The 23,322-nt window shown below is 44.8% G+C and overlaps 4 protein-coding genes across 5 annotated transcripts in view; 3 read left to right on the forward strand and 1 right to left on the reverse strand.

The window, feature by feature from the left end:
- LOC100120383 (water witch) overlaps positions 1 to 7,985 on the forward strand; it is an 11,127-nt gene extending 3,142 nt beyond the window's left edge. The window contains exons 1-2 of one of the 2 annotated variants that reach the window (XM_008212470.4): positions 103 to 269; positions 3,555 to 7,985. In XM_008212470.4, the coding sequence (XP_008210692.1) occupies positions 3,591 to 6,596 (3,006 nt within the window). In that variant the 5' untranslated portion in view covers positions 103 to 269; positions 3,555 to 3,590 and the 3' untranslated portion in view covers positions 6,597 to 7,985. Of the gene's footprint in view, positions 1 to 102; positions 270 to 3,554 lie in introns of those variants that run through there. The other variant, XM_016984310.2, reaches the window with a different exon arrangement.
- The window catches only part of LOC100120356 (28S ribosomal protein S9, mitochondrial), a 22,642-nt gene extending 4,878 nt beyond the window's left edge, over positions 1 to 17,764 (forward strand). The window contains exons 10-11 of the mRNA XM_001603955.4: positions 17,085 to 17,247; positions 17,584 to 17,764. Of these exons, the coding sequence (XP_001604005.2) occupies positions 17,085 to 17,247; positions 17,584 to 17,675 (255 nt within the window). The 3' untranslated portion in view covers positions 17,676 to 17,764. The remainder of the gene's footprint in view (positions 1 to 17,084; positions 17,248 to 17,583) is intronic.
- On the forward strand, positions 10,433 to 16,987 carry LOC100120411 (hymenoptera-specific transient receptor potential cation channel, subfamily A). The gene is made up of 2 exons (XM_001604007.6): positions 10,433 to 12,741; positions 13,371 to 16,987. The coding sequence occupies exon 2, from the start codon at positions 13,378 to 13,380 to the stop codon at positions 16,084 to 16,086; it is 2,709 nt and encodes a 902-aa protein (XP_001604057.1). The 5' UTR covers positions 10,433 to 12,741; positions 13,371 to 13,377; the 3' UTR covers positions 16,087 to 16,987.
- Positions 17,693 to 20,112, reverse strand: LOC100120462 (probable arginine--tRNA ligase, mitochondrial). The gene is made up of 5 exons (XM_001604051.6): positions 19,777 to 20,112; positions 18,538 to 19,702; positions 18,314 to 18,441; positions 18,014 to 18,237; positions 17,693 to 17,930 (listed from the first exon to the last, which is right to left on the reverse strand). The coding sequence occupies exons 1-5, from the start codon at positions 19,810 to 19,812 to the stop codon at positions 17,780 to 17,782; spliced, it is 1,704 nt and encodes a 567-aa protein (XP_001604101.2). The 5' UTR covers positions 19,813 to 20,112; the 3' UTR covers positions 17,693 to 17,779.
- Positions 20,113 to 23,322: the final 3,210 nt, after the last annotated feature.

Here is a 23,322-nt window from a genome sequence, read left to right on the forward strand (position 1 = left end):
TCTCTCTCTCTCTCTCTCTCTCTCTCTCTCTCTTTCTCTCCCTCCTCCGCGTCGGCACGCGAGCGCGGCCAGCTCTTCTTTCTCGATGCGTCGGTGGCTGCGGCGATCGCCGATCGGTCAGTCGAAGCGCGCGCGCCGTCCCGTCCGATGTTGCTCCCCGTCAGCCGGCCATCAGGATCATGCCGCACGCACCTTTCTCGCCCCCGAGGTTCATCATCCTGCTAGGCAACTGCTCCGACAACTCGCCGCGAATTTACTTTTACCTCAAGGTGATTCTCGCAGAGATATCTCCCGATGTGCTCTCCTTATGAATTGCTTACATTTCGCCTCTTCTCGGAGTTTGCTGGAGTGAAAGTGAGGATTTTCTGTGTCGACTCTCGTGCTCTGTCGTGCGCTGCTGCTGCTGTCGTTGTATCGTGTGACGGAGTTGTTATTAGAGACGGTTCACTCCAGGAAATTCCAAGATGCGAGCAACGTGTCCAATGATTTTCCTCCTGCAGTGATGGTAAAAATATTGTCGGAGAATGGAAACGCTTGTAAATTGTTCTTGTACGCGCACGCGGCATTGTAATATTTTCATACAGGACTCTTCGCGCCGCTCGTCTACGAAGCTTCTCGGTATAGATTAACGAGTGATAACATGATTGCTGAACCGTCGCGTATACGCAGCCCAGCCTTTTCATGGAGCGAAGCTGCGCGAGAGTGAATGAATAAAACGATGCATGCGACCGTTATAAGTTCATTTTTTCTATTCATGGAATGGAGCCTTTTAAAATGTAGCACATATATTTACGCAATTTACGCCAGTACTTTACAATAATCGTATATAATGATGATAATGATGTAAGGATTAATTAATTAATAAGGCTCGAAAATTCATCCTACTCCAGGAAGGAATGATCGCGATGCAATTTTTGCCATCCGCAGTTTTCAGACTGCGACGGTTGCTCGTCCGGGCGTAGAACATAAGTGACGCCCGATGTACGTATAGTACAGGAATTGGTGCAGTTGGTACCTCAAGGTTGCGCTTTGATGCAGTACGATCCTGACTTGTGACGCGACATTTCGTAATGTTGAGATTGTTGGATGATTGCAATTCACGACTCTGTCGCGCATGTCGTGTAATTTTTCTTATTCCTAATCGACTCGCGAAGGGCTCTAAATATTTCTGTAACGCGTATTTTTAATTGCGACAATCCAAACTGATCACCCAGCACAATGAATCACTGAAGTATACGCGCAGCTCTTTATTCCTAATTAAGACCAATCTCCGTATCAGTTTGTCCTACTCTAGCTCCTCGCCCCGAGCTTTTTAGAATAAATAGCAGATTAAACAAATCGCGCGAATATATGCGAATATCAGTCGACAATCGATCGGCCAGACTCTTATCTCGTGTCATATATAGGCTTTATCGTAACGTTCATGCTTTATCGGATTGTGTGATTCCAGGAGCGTATCGGGGGGAGAAAACTCGAACGTTTACGCGAATTTTTCGACTACTCGAGATTGAATTGTCGGGAGACGTGTAGATATTGCGATGCTAGATATGTGGCAGTACCGATCGTATAATGTATCGCATGGTGGGACAAACATTTTGATCTTGCTTCCTGGAATTAAATGTCCGTTTATTAAAATGTAACAATATGTAACGCCGATTCCGACTTCGATTCACTATGAGGATCCTTCTCACAACAGATTCTCCTGTCATCGAATCAAATATTTCCGAGAATTCCAGCTCGCTCTCAAACTAAGTGTTTACAGTACCGCAACTGTCGAAGTAAGTTGTCTGATTCGAGTTTAATTATAATCGTTGCATAACCACCTCATCAGGTCGCGTGTGTAAAATGAATTACAAGAGCCGCGGAAACGCGCAGAAACTTCATCGTTACAAGTGACCCAGTGTCACATTTAACTGCGCTTAATTTCCCTGCGTTGAGATTCTTCTGTGTCATTTTAACTGTGTACGTACTAAGTAGTTGTTCGAGGTACGTTTTTTTACTAATTAATAACTCTAATCTGATCGTAAATTCATTTTTTTCGTAATCGTTAAATTTCCATCCACAACTGTCGAGAGTCTCTTCAAGATGAAATCGCATAATAAGATTGAAAATTCCATCGGCACAACGAGCCATTATAGTCTCTAATCTGTACGAATTAAATTTGATAGTCTTTCCTCGGTTAATACCAAAGCATACGCTACACTCGTCTACTCAGTCTTGCACGTGATATCAGGCTCGAATTCGTAAATATAATGCACATATGCGCGCGCGCGACGAGCGTCGAAGCTAAAGGTAGGTACTACACATGTCCCGGGCGCGAGAGAAGAGCGAACGGGAGCATAGCTAATGCTCGCACGATTGTCCAATTGACATCCGCTCGCGCGCGGAGCCGAGAAAGAGACGCGGGCGCAGAGAAAAGTGACGTATCCCGCGTGCGCTTCAGAGGAAGATCCAATTGTTACAATTAAAATATCGCGTACATTCTGCTGAGCTGTCTCTTAATCTAATTTTCGAAATTTTTCGCGTTAGCCGTTTAGCCGTTTATTATCGGTAGCCATAATTGATTACGCAGAGAAAAATATTCGATCGTCGCGATGATCGAATTGAATTACATACTCAAATCTGATCTCATCGCTCGAATCCCGAGAGCCACAAAAGAAGTACGTAAAATCCCTCCGTCGTATTTTAATTGTAATATATATACGTACAGCGAGCTCGAGCAGCGGTAAATAGGCCCGGCTGAGCTACTGAATGGAAGAGTGAGAAAGCGCTTCATTGTGCTGATTATTATGTTTGATTAGCGGTGAAAAAAGGAACGACGAATTCCCGCGGCGGGTAATTGACGAAAGAAGTGCGTGTTACAAGTAGCTGATCCCTCGCGCGACCTTGGCCTTGCACGCGACGGCAAAACTGCACCTTTCCTTCGAATATTTCGCCGTTACTTTTGAAGAGCGGCCGGTTTCTTAACTCGCGTCGAGCTGACTCTATTTTGGGAAAACGATCGGTCCATCCGATCAGCGTGCCGTAATGCGTGGGCGTCGCCATTTACCTTGATCTCTCGCTGATTTTTCACGAAGAAGATACAAACGTGTTTTTGGAAAAAAATATCGTGAAATCTCTTCCGCGTCGTGGCATGTACGTGTAGATTGTCGATCGCGATGATATACCCTCGAGCGACAATAAAACCGGCGAAGGAAAATACCTGCTCAATGGCTCACGCTGACTTTTGTTCGAATTATTAATTGTTGACGATCGAACGGAAAGGAGCAGAGTAGTGCGTCACTGCAGGTCGGGTTTCTTTCGTCGGTACACTTTTGTTGCTCACAGTCGAGAGCGTGTTTTTGTTGGGTGCCCAGTTTTGGCTCCTTTTCTTCGACAAGCGGCCGTACGTCATAGTGATTGGAAATTCGTGCGATGTAATCGGTGCCTCGGTAATACGCTGCGAGAATATTTTTACCAAAACGAACGATCCTAACAAATCGGCCTCCCTCGCACGCAACTTCTCACCCCTAATAATATACGTCACGTCTAATAAGAGCAAATGATTCTTTCAGTGATCCGAAATAAAAGCCTAAGCGCACGTCGACAGAATGGCGGAGCCCAGCAGCGAGGAGCCGTCTCCGTTAGACAAGGTCTTTCCGGCTAGTCCGAACTCCGCCGTCCACAACAACAACACCACCACGGTGAACCACAACAATACCCGCAACAGACGCGTCCAGCTCGAGCGCAGCTCCAGCAGCATTCAGTTCCCGGCCTCGGCGATGGCCCTGGCGCACAAATCCAAGACCTCGTCCAACCTGCTGACGGGCCGCTGCCTCAGCAGCAGCAACTGCAGCAGCACCACGCGCCGTGTCTCCCTGCCCTCGACCGAGGATCCGACCTGGGTGGGCGAGGACCGCTGCATGGAGTACGGCACGCCGCCGCCCATCGAGGAGCCCCACTGCTACTCCATGTGCCTCAGCGAGAGCTCCTTCAGCGAGGAGAGCAGCTGCGCCGTCCAGATCAACAGGGACTACCTCAAGGGCCTGCTCGTCGAGCACACCCGGACTCTCGGCTGCAGACTCTTGGTCGTGGAGGAGCTGGAGGCCGGCAAGCTCGACCTGGCCAGCGCCGACAAGTATCTCGAGGGCTGCAAGAAGCCGCAGGAGCTGAACGCGCTGCTGCTCTACGCGAGCTTCCTCGGCTTCGGCGAGCTGATACCGATCGTCCACAACCACGGCGCCGATCTGAACCACTCCGAGCCGGAGCTGGGCATGACCGCCCTGCACCTTTGCGCCTTTAGCAACTGCCTCTCCGGCGTGCGCTACCTGCTCGGCCACAACGTCCACGTCGGCTCCAAGAAGGCCCACACGCCGTACCACTTCGCCGCGTTCGGCAACGCGATAGACGTGGCCAAGTTCTTCGCGCAGCTCGGCTGGAGCCAGGAGTCGCCGCTCGGCGAAGAGACGGTCCTCCACGCGGCGGCCCGTAACAACGCCCTCGACGTGCTCCGGCTGCTCGCGCCGAAGAACCCCACCTTGAATCGGCTGGACAGCGCTGGCTACGCGGCGATACACTACGCGGCCGAGCGCGGCGACTCCGGCTGCCTCAAAGTGCTGCTCGCCGCGGGCTGTCTGGTCAACGTGTCGACGAGGAAGGGCGAGACGGCGCTCCATCTCAGCGCGGAGGCCGGATGCGCCGAGAGCCTCGAGCTCCTGCTCGCCAAGGGCGCCAATCCGGCAGTCAGGAACAGGAGGGGCCAGACGGCCCTGCACCTGGCCGCGAGGACTCACTCACTGGAGTGCGTGGAAGCACTGCTCCAGCACAGCCGCAGCGAGCCCAACGCGGAGGACCACGACGGCAGGACGCCGCTGCACGTCGCCCTCGGCAGGTCGCTGCTGGCCTACGACGTCACCGAGATGCTCATCAGCTGGAAGGCCCAGGTGAACAAGCCCGACAAGTACGGGTACACGCCCCTCCACGTGGCCGCCCTCAACGAGCTCTCCCAGTGCGTCGACATCCTCATACAGCACGGAGCGGATCTGAGCGCGAAGACCAAGGGTGGAACCAGCGCGCTGTCGATCATTCTGAGAAAGACCCCGTCGTCGCTGAACTGCTTCAAGCAGAGGCTGGACGCTTCAATCAGCATGCATCAGCACGGTTCCGCCGCCGGCGAGGTCGAGCTGAGGTTGGACTTTCATCCGCTGCTTCAACATCAGCAGCAGGGAGAAATCGGCTACCTGGGAACGTTCGTGAAGGAGGGCTACAAGGAGATACTGGAGCATCCGCTGTGTCAGTCGTTTCTGCACCTCAAGTGGCAAAAGATCAGAAAGTACTACGTCGGTAGGCTTCTCTTCTACCTTCTCTACGTCTTAGTTCTCACGGCGTGGGTGATAACTGCTCTGGCGCACAACTGCTACAACGAGTCCCACGGTCAGCTCGACAATTCGAGCCGTCCCCTCTGCGCCAATTCCACAGGCCTCAACGGCTTCCTGTACAGGCATCCCGTCGTCCTGGAAGTCGAATGGTACGCCCTCGTGGTCCTGACTGTACTCGAGGGTTTGCGCAAGCTCATGGGCATCCTGACCTACTCCACCGTCCGACAGTTCTTCACTCAAGCCGAGAACATGGTCGAGTGGTGCGTGATCGTTAGCGTGTTCGCAACGTCGTTCGTCTACACCGGCAGGACCTACACTTGGCAGAGCCACGTGGGCGCCTTTGCCGTGCTCTGCGGCTGGAGCAACCTCATGCTGATGATCGGGCAGCTGCCCATGTTCGGAGCTTACGTCGCTATGTTCACCAGTGTCCAGGCGCAGGTTTTTAAACTCCTGCTGGCTTATGCTTGCCTACTGGTAGGTTTCACGGCGAGCTTCTGCGTGATATTCCCTCGGTCCAAGTCGTTCAGCAGTCCGCACACGGGTCTAATCAAGGTGCTGGTCATGATGACCGGAGAGTTGGACTTCGAGGAATTGTTCTTCCCAGGCGAGGAAGAAGGCGGCCGGCCCGTCGACGTCGGTGGCACCTCCTGGATCCTCCTCCAAGTTTCCGCTCAACTGTCCTTCGTCCTCTTCCTTCTCTTCGTCACCATTGTCCTCATGAACCTACTGGTTGGTATCGCCGTGCACGACATCAAGGGCCTGCAAAAAACGGCAGGTTTGGCGAAGCTGGTAAGACAGACGAAGCTGATCTGCGACCTGGAGACGGCATTGTTCCTCGGCCTACTACCGCAATGCTTGATGAAGGTGCTGAGGTGGACAGCGCTGGTGCTGCCCTCACCGCTGAAGGCCGTGCTGACCGTGAGACCGCTGAACCCGCGCGAGAAGCGACTGCCCCGGGACGTCCTTGCCGGTGCTTACAAAGTCGCTCGCGAGCGCAAGGGCAACCTACTGAATTCCACGCTGTCGAGCAAGCGGAGCAACAATAGCACGATCTACGGATACCAGAAATTCGATCTGAATGCTTCGGTGAGGAGAAGGACGAACATGAACGAAGAACCGGCGACGACGCTGGAGGAGGCGGCGAGGCTCAAGGAGGAGGTGGCAGAGCTCAGGAAGATCTGCGAAAGCAATAACCTGCTCATACAGGAGCTGGTCAAGAGCTTTACTTTTGGCAAGTGACCGTGGGAGAGGTTGTTAGCCTGGCGTTGGGAAGGGTCGCCGACGCGGTGAAAGTTATTGCGAGAGAGAAAGGAAAGGGCTATACTATGTAGCGGCAGGGCCGTCGAATGTTGTACAAACAAACAGTGGAGATTATTTTGATAGTTTTTAAGAGATACATTTTAGTTGTTGTTGACTTTTGTCTTTATTTTATGAAAAAGATTCGTTAATATCAAGTTGCTATTACTTCGTGCTTTGCTATATCTCAGTACCGAGAATGCTGCTATATTTTCGATCGCGGTCAATAATGTACGCGCTTTTATTTTTGCTATTATTTTTTCATAACATCGATATTGATTAGAGTTAACTTTGTACAGTGTAAATATTCGATCGAAGTAGTTGGATTTCAATAGGTGCTCGATTGATTTCTTTAACAATTTGTTTTTACTAAGACTTTAGAATTTCGTACATTTTTTTAATTTTCTTACCAGGCAATGCATTGAAATCCAAACATCATTTTCTAAATCAAGGGTTCACATGTGAGATTAAACAAATAATGCAAAAATCTTGTATAAGTAATGAAGGTTTTAAAAATTATGTATAAGTTTCGGAAGAGCAATAAGTTGAGCCTCTTGTTATTTTGTAGATTTTCGGAAAAGATTTAGACGATCTAGGTTATGATAACTTTAATTTTATTTTTTGTAATTCTCGTAACATTCACAATAGGTATAGTGAGTATTTTTTATTTAACTTTTATAGAATATACAATCTAGACGCGACGGCATCGATGACATTTTTTCCCTACCAATAATACTTGACATCTGTTACGTTGTCTAATGAAAGATTATTCTTGATTATTATATTGTAACATAATAAATAGTAGTCAAGATAAAAGGAAATTAAATAATAAACATAAAGTGATGAGAGTATGCAGTTTCATCCTTTTCGTCGATGCGCATCTTATATACATATACATACAAAGTCGTTATGCCGAATCTAATTTTAAGCAATTGAGCCTAAGTGTAATACGAGTGTCGGAGGGTCAATTGCGTCAGATTATAGAAAAAGACGAAAGGTTATATACATGATTTTAGTTATTATGTCACGTAAAATTGTCAACTCAGAAAGCAGCTTTTGAAAATTTTTATACAGATATTTAGGAGTCGAAAGTGCCATTTTTACAGCGTTTTTATATATTAAAAAATTTTTAACAAAATTTTAATGCTTGTTACTCTGATAAATATTTTATGGAAGTTGTAAACATATGCTTAGTGTTATTGACATAAATATGTCTTAGCACACATTATGGACTCGAAAGTTGCATGGGACCTGAGCTGTTATTATAACATAAATAAACATATATATGTTTATTATAAGTGTAGATAATGAATAAAATGCGTTTCTATATTATCGACACTTGCATTCATTTAACCCTGAAAATTAAGGATTCATCAAATGCCAATGATACGTGCATTAATATATGTACAAACTCACGTATAGAAGTGACGTTATCATTGCTATGTAATACGCAAGAAATATAAATTTTATCGGTGATGCGAACAGAATTCTCTTGTGACATGTGCTTTTGTTTTTAAAAATGCATATGATTTTGCCATTACTCATTACGATAAAATTTGTATAAACGAGTAGTAGTTTACTCAGTACTGCTACAAACCTTCATATTTGTTAACTTAACTCGATGCAATTATTAAGAAAATAAAAAAAAAGAAATTGAGCTCTAAGCCTCGTCACGATTTTAAAATTTTGCTTAGGAATGATATATCCAAGCGCACACCGCGAATACGAAAACTCGGATAATCCATCCGTGAACCAGCTCTGAGGACGGTCGATTCAAAAATCCATTAACCTTTGCTCAAATCGCCGCAGCATACGCGCAACGAGCTCGAAAAACATTCGGAGCGCCCGTGTAAAACAGAAAATTTGCGCTTCATTCGCGCATACGACGGTACGTATCCTTTCGCAAGTCCTCGTAATAAATTCATCAACGCGTCGCGAACAACAAAAGGAATTTGCGAGAAACGAGCGTGTAATGGCTTGCGCAACTCGCTTTCTGTTGTAAAGTGTTCGACGTTTGTGCGCTCAAGGTGCGCGCTCGCGCTTCGATCGCGTTTGTCGAACTTTGCCCCGCCGTGAGGGGACGCGTCAAGGATTTATGCAGATGAGTAATCGCTACTTGGAAAGCTCTGGGTTATCTATATGTCTCTTATCTTCGATGGAGGGTGTCGAGTGATTTTTTTATCCGTCGTTAAAAAGATTTATCGGTATTGAAGATTCAACATATTATCAGACGCCTGAGTAGATAACCACTGTATCTGGTCAGACATAAAAGTAATTAGCGATGTGTCGTTGATTTGGTTTTCGGTCACTCGGCTTTCATAAAAATAATTAATTACGACAATATTTATCTTATACAGTACGGTAAAAGTTTGTATGCAACTCGAATGGTGCAATCGTTTCGTAATCGGCAGTAAACTGCGACATTCGCCAAACTACCGTGGCTCCCGCAAGCGAACCAAGGAAAAAGACCCGAAAAAGTCGCCGTTAAAATCCAAACACGCGATCGCACACGCGACGCCGTTGCGTATTTTTTCAAAGCAACGTGCCCATCCTCACGTATATAAATACAAAATGTATATACGTCTCAGACACGTCGTGTGGAACTTGCGCACCGGACTCGCGTATTCGGAAGTCCCCCGAAGGCTGCGGAAACGCGGAAGCGGTGTCCGTATTCGTATCTTTCGAGCGAAAACTTTCGAGGCCCGCATCCGCCGCTTCTTTCCGCGCGTGACAAGACTCGTATAAGATTTTCACGTTGCACATACGCGCGATTTCTGGGAATTACGAGTGGACGGAGCTTATTTATTGTCGTCTGGCCGGTCTTGAAAGCGATATCCATCGTCCGAAGATAGATCTCGATTCTGATGCCAGTTTACGACCTATTGATCGACTTTTGGAGGGACGATAGATTTATGGAGTTTTGATTTAATCGGCGGAGAACAGGTAGTCTAACGCTTATTGTTCTGGGGAGTTATTGTTTGAGTTGGAAATGACGATTTCGATCGGTTTCCTCGTGGATAAATGATTTATACCACTGCTACTTGTTTTTTTATTTCTTTGCTATATTATATAGATACTGTTTTATATATACTGACAGTAATATTACTTATAAGATTAATTCGTTCCGATCTATTGTTGGTAATATTAAAATGTAATGATAACATTATACTTTTATTTAGAAACCAATAATCGATAAACTTACAAATAATGGTTTATCAATATCGATAAGTAAATATATCTATATTGAGTAACGGTTAAATAAGTCGCGTATCATATTTTACTATGTTATGAGTAATGTTATTGCAATAAAAGAAAGAATTAAGACAATCACAAATGTGTATGATTTATTATGAAATATATAATTTAGCCCAGACGGTGACACTTCTTAGAGGTGGGGCGATGATATCTTTCATATTGTGATAATCTTCAATACTCTGCAATTTCTTTTCTACAATTATTCGATAATGATATAATCTAGTTTTAATAGGAACCGTAGTGCGGAATAATATTTTTCCAAAAAGAAAGAAATAATTTTTTCAATACGTGATGATACCTATACGATCGTACATTGAAGTGTTGATCCACAGTACTATCATTGCGTTGTCATTTTATCTGCGGATACGTGTCAGATGGTTCGCGATTTTTTAATTAAAATAACTGTTTGCAGCTTTGTGATCAAAACAGATGATACTTGAACGCATACAAGACTATCTGCGTGTTATCAAGAAAGTATCTATTTACCAGTTATTAAAAGTCTGGTAGTTTATCTAAATCTTGTAGTTTATCATTAAAATTGAAAATCTGCATTGAAAGGAGCCCCAAAAATACAAAGGTACCAGTCCCCAAACTAGTCTCTCCAAGAAGCGCGCGCAATTATACTCAATGTCGTCGATCATTATTATACAACAAACTCGTCCAATAAACCACCAACCCGATTTCTCATTCTGCACCTTATAGTAACTCGTATAAACAAAAATTCAAATTATCTCGAGAAAAATTTATTATGCCAAGCGCGATCAGCTCGTTAAAACAACCGAGGGGGTCCAGCATCGAAATTTTCGTCTATTCTCGTTGGCTCGGTGTAGCGCGCGCGACTAGCGATCAGTGCAGCAATGAAGGCAAATGCCGACAAGGCCGCGGACATTGTAATTTTCGCAGCTGCGGGTATACGGAGGGACGGAGGTGCGTGCGTACATCGGACGGAGAGGAGACAAAGGAACAGTATCGTTCGGCGAAGCTCGCGCCGTGTGTCAAATTTTCGTATTTTCGTGGGCTGAATAATTTGCGATTGAATACTCGCGATCCCGCCAATCAGTAGGTTGTGGCGTAATTTCGGTGGCGTATGTTGGCGATTCCAAAGTTATTTTGAAGTCGACGAGAAAATTGATACAAAAATCCCAATTACTAATGGCCCGGAGAGCAAGGAGGAAGCGCCGGCGGAATACGCGAAAAAAAGACCAACGTGGCGCGCTCGTAAAATAATAAATACACGCAGCCTAGCATAGCTCACGTACGATATGTAATTCATCAGGTATGCGGGCACGCGACACCAAAATCGAGACACGCCGTGCGTATGAATTCTTCCCGCGGGAAAACGCAGGAAAAAAAACGCGACTCGCCAAGGGGCCGTTATACGCGCGATTGGTCCTCCTCTCGTGTTCGCGGACCCCCACCAGCAGCCGGCATATTTTTATAAAAGCATTTTTAAACGGCGCCTCCGGCAAGTCCGTCCTATACTCGCTACCGCTTCGCGACGGTGTGGACGTTTTGTTTACGGCTGTGCGGTGTTTACTTTTTGGAATCTTTTTCTCCTCGAGATTCCGTGGAGTCATCATCGTGACGAGAACATCGAGGAGCCGGTGGTCAATTTGAAAATCGTTACACCGTTTTCACATCCCATCCGCAGTGCCGGTGTGGTTAGCTCGGAGGAGGATAATTTTTTCGAGCAATCAGCTGCCCTTGTGCGGCTAGATTGCTTGTTGATTGTGCAGTGATTTTCCTCGCGGCGCTGTAACGTACACATCGCAACCGATGGACCAGCTGATTCTACCGGAAATTGCACCCTTGGACAAACTTAATTAAAAGCCGCCGAGATAACAGCGACTGCAGTTCTAATCCCCAGTTGGCCGATAAGCGCCTGTCGAAATCCAGCTCGGAAAACCGTCGCAAGCTGCACGGCTCTAGCGCAGTCCACCTCCAGCACCGCTGCACACTCTGCAGGCGTCGTTATCGCTCGCCGCCTTTATCGGAATCGATAAACACGCGAGCCCGTATAGAGAAAGGTTGAAATAAAAATCGCGATTTCTCGAACGCTCGCAGATCTCCGCTGATTTATCAGCCGCGAGGCTCGCCCGATTAGTATGTGTACATCCGCGCGGCGAGGCATAGCGTCAGCCTGGATTTGAAATTCCAGACACGCGCGTTTTCGGCCTTTCTATAAGGCCGCCGAAGCGCGCACAGGTGTGCGCGGTCTCGCGCGGCTATACGGCGAGCGAGAGGAGCCAAGAGGACGTGATTGATGCGCCTGGACAGTTATTATACGACTCCTCTGTCGCTAATTGATTTGGAGCTTTCGCTCCGTGGAATATAACCGGCCGCCTGGAGATCGCGCGCCTCGGCGCGCAGAAGTGAAACCACGAGCGAGAGAAAGCGTGATAAGACGAACTCTGCACCCCCGACGACGACGACGACGACGAGAAGGCCGACACACGCGCTGTCTCTCCGCAGCGCGTATAGTGTGGCACAGCGATCGACGCCGCCGTCTTGACAGTTCGCGTCGAGCCAGCAGAGCCGACGGAGGTGTGGGCATCAGTGGTCTATATAGCGAAGAGTCGGCGAGCGCGGGGGGACCGGCTCGCAAATGACAGGCTAAAGTGGCTCAAACGAGCGCACAGTGGAGTGCTCATGACGACCGGCTACGTCACTCGGCTGTGACCATCTTCGCTATTTTTTGCACGACAACGCGTACTGCGCATCGCACCGGGAGTAGGAGGAGAGGGTTGCCGACGATGCTGGGATGAGCAGAGAGAGAGAGAGAGAGAGGGAGAGAGAGAGAGAGATAGAGAGAGAGAGATTTCGAGATTGACAGGTTGGTATTTGCTTGTTTCTACAACGCTGCGCGTTTTTTCGAGCCAGGGGGAGAGGGGATGCTCGCGATGCGGATCGCTGATGCGGCAGGAATCGCGGAAATTCGCCGCGGTCATAGACGTTAACGAGATTTGTGCCTATCGCCTTATTTTTAGGCTCGATTGTTTTCCAATTCGGATTTACTGTTACGAGGTTCGCTGCCGCGACTCGCTCCGACATATTATTAATGATTATTATTCAATTGAGAAGCTGCTCCGTCGTGCGCGCGCGCGCAGCCTTGATGAATTGCGATTAGGATGAACTTTCACGCTGAATCTTGTTTTTTTCTCGAGTCGCGCAAGTGGTTTCGTCAATATGCATAAGGATTAAATTTCGAGCTTCCACGGGCGATCGCGTGCCATTAGCGTCGAAACTCATCCGATTCATTTAATCAAATTAAATTTCTCGCCGGAGTATCAAACTGCCGACTCGTTCGTCGCTTGATTGACGGGGTTGTTTGCCGTAATTAGATAAAGTGCACTTGGCGTTTTTGATTGGGAAAGTGGTCGGTTTCATTGGGGGATCGTCCGACGGGCGACGCGACTGGCCGCGAACCGATGTGCCGAAATTAACCAGCGCCGATTTTTCCAGAGCAAGAATGTCGCGCTCGTGGAAACTGGACGAGGTCGTCGAGGAGGATCCGTCCGACAGGGTGGACATGTCCGACCTGAACCGAGCCCCCCGCTCTCCCCGTTCGGAATGCCGCAAGCCGCGGCACTACTCCCTGGGCTGCATCTACGAGCGTCAACGTCGCACCTCGCGCGACCTGTTGCCCGGTCGACTGGCCTCGCTGTACAAGTCTCGCCAGGGCATGCGGCCCTCGATCTGCCCGGATAAGGTCGTGGTGACGGAGCCCCAGGACTCGGCCGAGCACGTGGAGATCGACGCGGGTGCGCCCCCGCCGGTGGACGACTCGCTCTTCTTCGACCGGGAGTTCGAGGCGCTGAAGCACGTGAAGATCGACGGGACGAGCCTAAAGACCGCCATGTGGGCGGCTGTCAACGTGGTCGAGATGAAGGACCTGTTGGAGATGGAGAAGGGCAACATCGAGAAGGGCCCGGACGGGAAGCTCCTGCCCAACGCGGATCAGAGGTTCAAGAATGTCATGTTCCTCTGGGCCTGCTTTCGCGGCCTCGCGCACCTGCTGCCCAAGCTGGAGGAGTGCGGGGCCGACAGGGACTACGTGGAGCCCTGCACCGGGATGAACCCCATTCTCGTGGCCTCGCTCACCAGCAGCATAGCCTGCCTGGAATACCTCATCGAGAAGGGCGCCGACGTGAACTACGCCAACACCGCGCTCTTCTACACTCCGCTGCACTTCGCGGCCTTCGGCAACTCCAGCGAAGCCGCCGAGCTGTTGATCAAGCACGGTGCCAAGCTCAACTCCTCGAACTGCCAGGACGTGGAGCCGGTGCTGCACTGCGCCGTCAGAGCTCGAGCCGAGAAGGTGGTGAAGCTTCTGCTGGAGAAGGCCGCGAGCGTCGCCCAGAAGAACAGCACGGGCGAGACACCGCTGCACGTCGCCTGCTTCGTCCAGTCCATTGGCTGCACGGAGCTGCTGCTCTGCAGCCCGGGCACCGATCCGAACGCGGTCGACCAGAACCACAGGACGCCTCTGCACTACGCGGTGATGAACACCTGCTCGGCGCCGGAACTGGTGGAGCTGCTCCTGAAGCACGGAGCCGCGGTGAACGTCAAGGACAAGCAGGAGCTGACGCCCCTGCACATCGCCTCGCTGAACGAGCAGTCCCAGTGCGTGGACGCGCTGATCTGGGCCGGCGCCGACGTCAGCGCCACCACGAAAACCGGCCTCACGGCCCTCAACATCATCCTGCGGAAGATCCCCGAGTCGCTGCAGGTCTTCAGGCAGCGGCTGGACGCCTCGATCAGGCTGAAGCGCCCGGTGCCCCACAACCGCGAATTCGAGATGCGCTTGCACTTCGACCTGCTGTTCCCGAGCAACAACCAGTGCGAGACCAGCTTCATCAACACCTTCGTGCAGGAGCACCAGAAGGACCTGCTCTCGCATCCCCTGGTCATGGCGTTCCTCCATCTCAAGTGGGAGAAGATCCGCAAGTTCTACCTCATGCGCATCTTCCTCTACGCTCTCACGGTCATCGTCATGACGACCTACGTCCTCACGGCTCTGGCCTACAGGTGCTACAACCTCAGCGAGTCCAAGAGCTCCAAGATCTGCAACAACAACAGAGCCTCGGGATTCCTCTTCCGGCGACACGTCATCGAGATCGAGTGGTACGTCTCGCTGATACTCACTTGCGTGACCATACCCAGAAAGATATTCGGCTTCATGGTCTACAAGTCTGCCAGGCAGTACTTCATGAACATAGACAACGTCCTCGACGCCATAGTCATCGTGAGCGTCTTCGTGACGTCCTTCATCTACACCGGCAGGACCTACGACTGGCAGAACTACGTGGGCGCGTTCGCCATCCTCTGCGCCTGGACAAATCTCATGTTGATGGTTGGACAACTGCCGGCGTTCGGCACCTACGTCGCCATGTTCACACACATTCAGTTCGAATTTGCCAAGCTGTTGTTGGCCTACTCCGGCTTGCTCATCGGCTTCACGATAAGCTTCTGCGTCATCTTCGTGGGAGAGCCCTCGTTCGGCAATCCCTTCACCGGGCTCATCAAGGTGCTGGCGATGATGGCCGGGGAGTTGGACTTCGAGGGCCTGATCAACCAGGACGACATACTGCACGACGGATCGTTCGTGCTGTATCATCCGCTGTCGGTGTGCTCGCAGATACTCTTCACGTTGTTCATCGTCTTCGTGACGGTGATCCTGATGAATCTCCTGGTGGGCATCGCCGTCCACGATATCCAAGGTCTGAGAAACCACGCGGGACTGACCAAATTGGTCAGGCAGACGAAGTTGATCCTCTTCACGGAGATGGTGCTGTACAACGGTAGGATACCCTACACCTTCAAGAAGTGGATGTCCGATCATAAGATCGATGTGGACAACCGGAAGAGGGTGCTCGTGGTGAAGCCGCTCAATCCGCTGGAGAAGAGACTGCCGAAGGACATTATGAAAGCCGCTTACGAGATAGCCCAGAGAAATGCTCCACTCGTGGACGAGGACGACGTCAGTTTGGACGAACACGTCACCTGGATGAAGCAGCAGAGCGAAGAAGGCAGCGACTATTTGCTACACTCGACCATAGATCAGCTTTCCACGCAGATGAAGTCAGCAGAGGACGACATAAAGGTGATCAAAGAGCAGCTGCTGGACACGAACAAAATGCTGAAGAATCTCGTGGCTCGAAGAGTGCAACCGAGGTGAAACGTCTGATGTTTGGAAAAAGTTTCTTCGAGATACGTACAGGCTGATTTGCTTAAATGGGATTTATTTGTTAAGTCGCTTCGATGATGTGAGTGTGATGCGGTATGATCTGATTTGATTTTAGCAATCTGTATTTTGTTAATTGTTTTTATTCTTTTAGAGAGTTTTATATTACTTGTACGAAACGATTCATAATGTTTATTGATGGTCGCATCAGCAAAACATTTAATGCGCTCTTTCTCCGTATAAGATGAAAAATATTCATTTTTATACAATGCATTGTAATCCGTGTTTTAATCAATGGTATGGACATATTGTAAGATTTCGTATTACATCATAATTATGAAGACAAATTAGTTATTGCTTGTGTGTAAATAATATTTATTGCCTTAAATGTAAAACGATTTAAATATTTAAACATCTTGTGATACATCCACTACTTTCGATCGAATGTCTATATCGTCTATATTAATAGTACAAAATTGACACATTTGAATAAAAGATTATGTCGCAATCGGCGAAAACTCGCATAATTGTAAATAATACTATACTAGAAATTAAATCGATGTATTTATAAGATTTCTGGAATATTTATTTTCCTCTATAATAAAACAAACGCATTTTACTCTAATAGTATATGTACTCAATCTTCATACATCCCATGATATTTCATTTAAATTTGTACGTGAAAAATTTCGATATAAAGCACTCTCATTAGAGAGAATTAAATCCTAAAGTAGATTAGTTTTTATTGACGTCTCGAATGCTCAAGGCTATGACCTTTCCTATCCGGAAGCGATTTCCGGAATCTTGCGTGTCACATACGATAAAAGATAATTATGATGTTTTAAAATTTTGTCATACTAATTTGGTTCATTTTAATCTTAAAAAACAAACTTTAGTATCGGTCATTTCTTCTAAAGTATATAAGAAATGCAAGTAGCGTTATGCTGAATTTTGTACATTATTTAATAGAAGTACCGCACCCTTGTTTGCAGGTAATCTTCCCGCTGCAATTCACCGGAATGATGGGCGAGGTAGACATCGAAGCCACAGTACGTAACGGCGGCCCGTCCGGTCAGGCGGGAGCTATCCGCTGGGGAATCGCGTGGGGCTTGAGGAGCTTCGTCAATACAGACATGGTCGAGAAGATGAGAATAGGTGAGTTTATTTAATCCTTAAAATTATGATATCGTAAATGCTTCCGACGATTGATTATTGCATTGGAAGAGAATTAAACTATTTTACGAAAAATTTATGAGAATTTAAGTATCGCTGAAAAAAAGTTCGAAGAAAATTCTTTTGAGAAGTATAGAGGTCGCGTTAGGTACCAGTTTCTGCTTTTAGCAAAATTTATCGTCTGATCGCATCGAGGATGTATAACTTACACGCTACTACTTTTATTAATAACTTATTTCTCATTATGATTGAATTATTGAAAATCCTGATTAAAAATGTACAAACAAGATTTTCAAATATTGATAATGATTTTTTCAGCTGGATTGCTCACAAGGGACTGGCGTAGGCACGAACGTAAAAAGCCAGGACAGGCTGGCGCTAGAAGGAAGTTCACGTGGAAGAAGCGTTAAACGAGAAAACAGTCGAATTTTTTGTTGGCTCTTTGTATTATTAAAAACGTCTTGTTACAATATAAATAAAGTCTTTTAATAACAGTCAACTCTTTGTCTCCAAATCACATTTTGTTGAGTGGTTTCAATCCCAGCAATTTCATGCCCTGAGCAAGTATTTTTCTCGCTGAGTTCATTAGTAAAAGCCTTTGGTTGGCCAACTCGGTTGGTTCACCTTTGATCCTTAAGACCTTCAATGCTTTGCTTGTTGCATGACTGAAATAAAATGAGATTTTTTCAGTTTATTGTGCATTTTATTGATCACAACTTCCTGGTGAACGATATAAAATTTCATTTACCTCAACTGAAATAAATAATGTACAAGTGTGTAAGGCTCAAGTTCCTGGTAAGACTTTATCACAGCTTCGTCGAATTTCCCAATTATGTACAAGAGATCTTCGGCTGTTGGTTCTGTTAGAAGAGACGGTATACATTCCGATGCTATAGTAGCACCAGAGTTTTCCTCTAAACTGACTAGTCTGCAGTGGGCATACTGAAGGGTAATACCAGTATCTCCTTTCATCTAAAGAAAAATAAGATTCCAAAAATTATCAAATTTAAAATATAGCTGGTGCCTTTAATATTAATTTTGAAATTACCTCTAAAGCTTTGTTCCAATCAAATTCGTAGTCTTGATGTCTTTTATGTTTCAAATCATTAATAATAACAGCTGAGACACCTAGAATTTCTGTACTTGGATCATCATAATCCAAGTTGACTTTTGTAGCTGAAGAATAAAATATTTACAGAATGAGTTTTTTAAAAGAAATATATTTCGAGAAAATAAACTTTTTAAAGAAGTATGTTTTAAAGTCAGTCTTACTTGGACTTTGCATTTGTTTCTCCTTCATAACAGCTTTTACTTCATCTAAGAAATCTTGCAAAAATACAGCAGTTCCTTTTCTTGTACTCATTCCTTTAATTTTTCCAAATTTAACATGCTTCAACCTATCAGCCCATGGTAACTTCATAGCACTTAGTACGCCTATTAGATTAATAAAGTGGTCGGTTTGAGCATTATCTACAACATAGTACATGGTATCAAATCTGTTTTTCTCATATCGGCTGATGGCTGCAGCAATGTCTCTGGTAATATACAATGATGATCCATCACTCTTAATTATAGTTACACATCTTTTTTCATTCAACTGTATAACTTTCTTATCTTGACTGTCTGTGTGCAATAAATTTAGTCTTTGCAATTCTGCTATTACATTTCTGCTCGCATTGATACTATACATAGATTCCCATTCATATTCATCAAATTCAACACCTAGTCTATTGTAAGTTCTATCGAGCTCTTCAATAGTATATTTTCTAAAGCTTTCCCATTCTGACAAGCTGCTATCATCTCCATTTTCTAGCTTTCTGAAAACTTCTCTTGCTTGATCAGCAATATTTGGATCATCTTCAGCTAACTTGTGGGCATAAATATAAGCTTTATACAGTGTCTCAATGGGATGTTTTTTTAAGGTTTCTTCTGACACTCTGGATAGAGACAGTCCGAGTTGTACAAAACCAAACTGCGTTCCCCAGTCACCTAAGTAATTAATTCTTTTTACATTGTTTTTAAAGTAGTTATTTATATTGGCAATATAGTTTCCTATCATAGTAGAACGCAAGTGACCTACATGAAAAGGTTTGGCTATATTTGGAGAACTGAAATCCACAAGAATATTCTTCGGTTGTTCACACATAAATTCTGGGGGAACCACTTTGGCTTGTATGGAGTCGAGTAAGTTTTTGACATAATGATCTCGATATAATTCAAAATGTAGTTCTGGTTTCTTCTGACTGATTTCTACACGTTCTAAAAAATCTTCAGAGTCATTTTTTGAAAACTTTGATACATCTTTGCGAATATCATGATGTCTAGATCTAAGAGGCAGTGAAAACAGTAATTTCCTGCTGGATTTATCAAACCTCAAATTCAGCAACGAAGCTACAATATTCGACTTTGATTCACCATCCTGCAAAACCTGTGAAATCTAAAGCATTTTGCTTTTATTTGGTGATACAAAAATTAATCAACATCCTCTGTGTAAATAGAACAAACGCAAACCTTTTTATGCAGCAATAATCTGGCATTGTTGCTCATGTTTATAAGATTTGGACTATTTACAATTGTATCGTATTAAACAACATAGCATAATTTATATTTTTGTGTAAAACTTGGATAACAATCGGCTCTTCAAACTCTGATTTTTATAGGTTAATGTCACGAATCAACTCGCGGTGCTTGGGTGCTCCTGGTTCCACGCTCCACGGTGTAAGATATAGGACCGAGGACCGAGGACCGACTGCCCCCTACCCCACTCTTTGTCTTTGTAACAGTTATTGTTATTGAACTATTGAAGCCCTTCGCTTCGTCTCAGTGTGGCGGCGCCACAGAAACAGTGGACCAGATGATGCACACCTACGTTCAGCGCTTGAATACGTGCGTTTGTGTGAGTGCGCTACTCGCCGACGCGGTCCGCCATGCGGCATGCGTGGTGCGTCAATACACTATACAGTTTCTTTCGCCCGTATTGGCGCGTGGTAAAAATGCGTCTAAAGTTCTAATGTTTTTATTGACCTCATTTTCCAACAATATCATGTAGATACAAATTGTATTAATATTATAACAAAACTAAATATTTTCAACTACTGCATTGTATTATTAATGCCATTGATACATAAATTTATTATTGACTAGACCTAACTCATACATTCCTTATGCCATACTACAAAGCGCGACAATTATCGACATACCTGTACTATTTTTCTAAAACAAAAAACGTTAATCTTAAGCTTAAACTTAAACTTAAACTTAAATCCAATTACAACAAAAGCCCCCACAGGGGGGCGATGATCATATGCGACTTTCGATATTGTTAAGCTAATGGTATCGGTGGCTGTGGTGGCTAAGGTGCCGCGCTAACGTTTCTTAAGCTGGAGTTCGAATCCAGCTCTCAGATTTTTTTTCCTATAATAGTTCAAGAAACTTATATAAGTATTCGACAAAATTTTATTCATTTACGATTGATTGTAATTGTAATTTACGCATTTGTGTTTAATTAAAACGTACGTATAGCTACTGTAAATTTTGAACTCACTCAATTCCAACTAATTAATTGAAACATTTTCCAAGAAACGAAATATGAACTAGCAAATAACTACAATTAACTGTCGTTGTATCAAGTACGTTTTAATTATAAACACAAATGCGTAAATAATCAAAACTAAATGAATAAAATTTGGTTGGATGAATATGTTTCTTGAAGTAAGAAAAAAAATCTGAGAGCTGGATTCGAACCTCAGCATAAAAAACGTTAGCATGGCGCCTTAGCCACCACAGCCACCGACGTTACTTATACAATTTTGAAAGTTGCATATGATTATCGCCCCCCTGTGGGGGATTTTATTGTAATTGGGTTTAAGTTTTAGCAAAAGTTTAAGCTTAAGCTTGGAATATTTAATGTTTTTGGTTTAATAAAATATTACATGTATCGTCGATAATGTTTGCGCTTTGTACCATGACATAGGGAATTTATGTGTTAGGATTAATGAAAAATAAAATTTGAATCAATGGCATTAATAATACAATGCAGTAGTTAAAAATATTTAGTTTTGTTATAATAGTAATTCAATTTGTATCTACATGATATCCATCAGTCAACCCATTGGATATTCACGTACCCTGTAATTCTATTTTAATAAACTAATTGGTGTTGTGGTTAAATATACATATCATTAGATAATGCATTAATGATATTGATCTGTTATTGTAGAAAATTGTCAGATGCCAATAAAAACTTTAAAAATTCCAACTCGCGAGACATGGCATAAGAGTAGCATAAAACGTTTGCAATTTAATTGCGCATTCAACAAGTGCCTTAGGTTTTGCAAAATTAGCAGTAATTTTGCAAAAAATAATGTTGGTTTGATTGGCGTCTTCCTTCCATGCTCTCCGCATTATACATTTGAATTCGCATAATTTGGCTTCAAGAACTTGGTTTAAAGTAGTTATACACGAATTTTCAGCTCCATAAACAGCCTAGAATCATATTTATAAAATTGCCCCAGGGGTGGTAAAATCCTGTAACTGTCTCAGGACAATATTTGTACAGATTGCATTTAAATATAGAATGGGGTGAAAAAATTAATCAGAGTCAATAGAACATTTACTTAGTCTGTTACTAGTAGTATCAGAAGATCTCTCACTGAACTTTGACAAGATCTATCACTGAGGCTTCCACGTGATAGTCTTCTATAGTGCCACGAGCTTCTAGAAAACGGCTGCCTAGTAGAGATTTCATGCTTTAGATTTGACTGGCCTCAGGTATTTTCAATGGTGCCAGATGGATTCCTAGTTTACGGCCGTTGAATAGCTTACACGGAGAAAAAAAAACTTTGAATCTACTAAATTCACTTTAGTAGGATTTACCTACGTCGGCGAGACAGCCCAATAGGCTGCGTCTATAATGAAAAAAAAACGTTAGTTAATGTCCATGATCTCTTACTATGGATTTGTTACCAACATAGAAAAAAATTGGTTGTTGACGTCCAGAAACAAATATTTAAGAAACATTAAAATTATTATATTACAATTAATTGCAAATAAATGTCAGTTATAAATTAAACAATTCAATTTACTGTATTATTTTGCTTCCTCCCAGAGAAAGCATTCTAATAGTAAAATTTTGAGTTTCGTCAAAACTTTTAGAATAGTATATTGTGCAACTAGGGGGAAAATTGGCTTTTTCTAGCGAGGGTGATGTTTTGAGCACATACGGCGCCCTAGACTCACACTCATGCTCAAAACATTACATGAGTCTGAAAAAGCCACTACCCCTTTGTTACACACCGTACTTTTTATGATAAGTGCACGAATAGGCCACCGTAAAGACTCTTATCATTGCAACGCATACGCACGTCCAACTTAAACAAACGATACAATCGTAGAGTTGATGGATCAACGGATAGATCCAATTTTTTTTTAAAGATAATAATTGTTTTATGCGAGGAAGATGCATTGATTTTGCTAGCATAGAAATTGATAATATGGAATTGAATCTGTTGGAATACGCCGAAAATGTGTACACTTTATGCACGCACCCACACAAGTACAGACACACACATACAGCTACAGACTACAGCGTACAGAGGCCAAAGCAGAGAGGGTCCACTACCTGGACTTTATTGCACCCCCGCCGGACTTAAGCCCCCCAGCGCAGCAGCGCGTTAGTTCCAGTACGGACACGACCAGAGCAACACACCGAGCAGAGCATTCAATCATACATACAGTTATTCTAAATATTCAGTCTTGTACATCTTTTTAATCATTGTTAAATAAATAAAGTATCCTTATATTTGTCACATACTTCACGCATATTCCTGATATTCCAACAGAATCATATATTTCTTGTAAAATGTATTCAAGAAGAGGATTGCAGCGTTTGCGTAAGTGAAATAAAAATAAAGTTAATCATAGTAAATGTAGAAAAGAAATTGCAATTTATATGCATTCCACCTCTTATGTTAGATGTACAGTAATAATGACGAAAATGTTTGTTTTAGTTTATAATACTACAGCGTTTGTCTTATGTAACTATCTGTTGGGATCTGG

This window comes from Nasonia vitripennis, chromosome 3, assembly GCF_009193385.2.
Source record: "Nasonia vitripennis strain AsymCx chromosome 3, Nvit_psr_1.1, whole genome shotgun sequence".
Classification (NCBI taxonomy): Eukaryota; Metazoa; Arthropoda; class Insecta; order Hymenoptera; family Pteromalidae; genus Nasonia; species Nasonia vitripennis.

What these genes read in the sequence shown, in the direction of transcription:
- LOC100120411 (XM_001604007.6), top strand. Translation starts at nt 13,378, where the DNA reads ATGTCGCGCTCGTGGAAACTGGACGAGGTCGTCGAGGAGGATCCGTCC.
- LOC100120462 (XM_001604051.6), bottom strand. Translation starts at nt 19,812, where the DNA reads ATGAGCAACAATGCCAGATTATTGCTGCATAAAAAG. An exon ending in GAAACAAATGCAAAGTCCAA is followed by an intron (nt 18,442 to 18,537) that starts GTAAGACTGACT and finishes TTTATTCTTCAG; the next exon opens with CTACAAAAGTCAACTTGGAT. An exon ending in CATTATTTATTTCAGTTGAG is followed by an intron (nt 17,931 to 18,013) that starts GTAAATGAAATT and finishes ATTTTATTTCAG; the next exon opens with TCATGCAACAAGCAAAGCAT.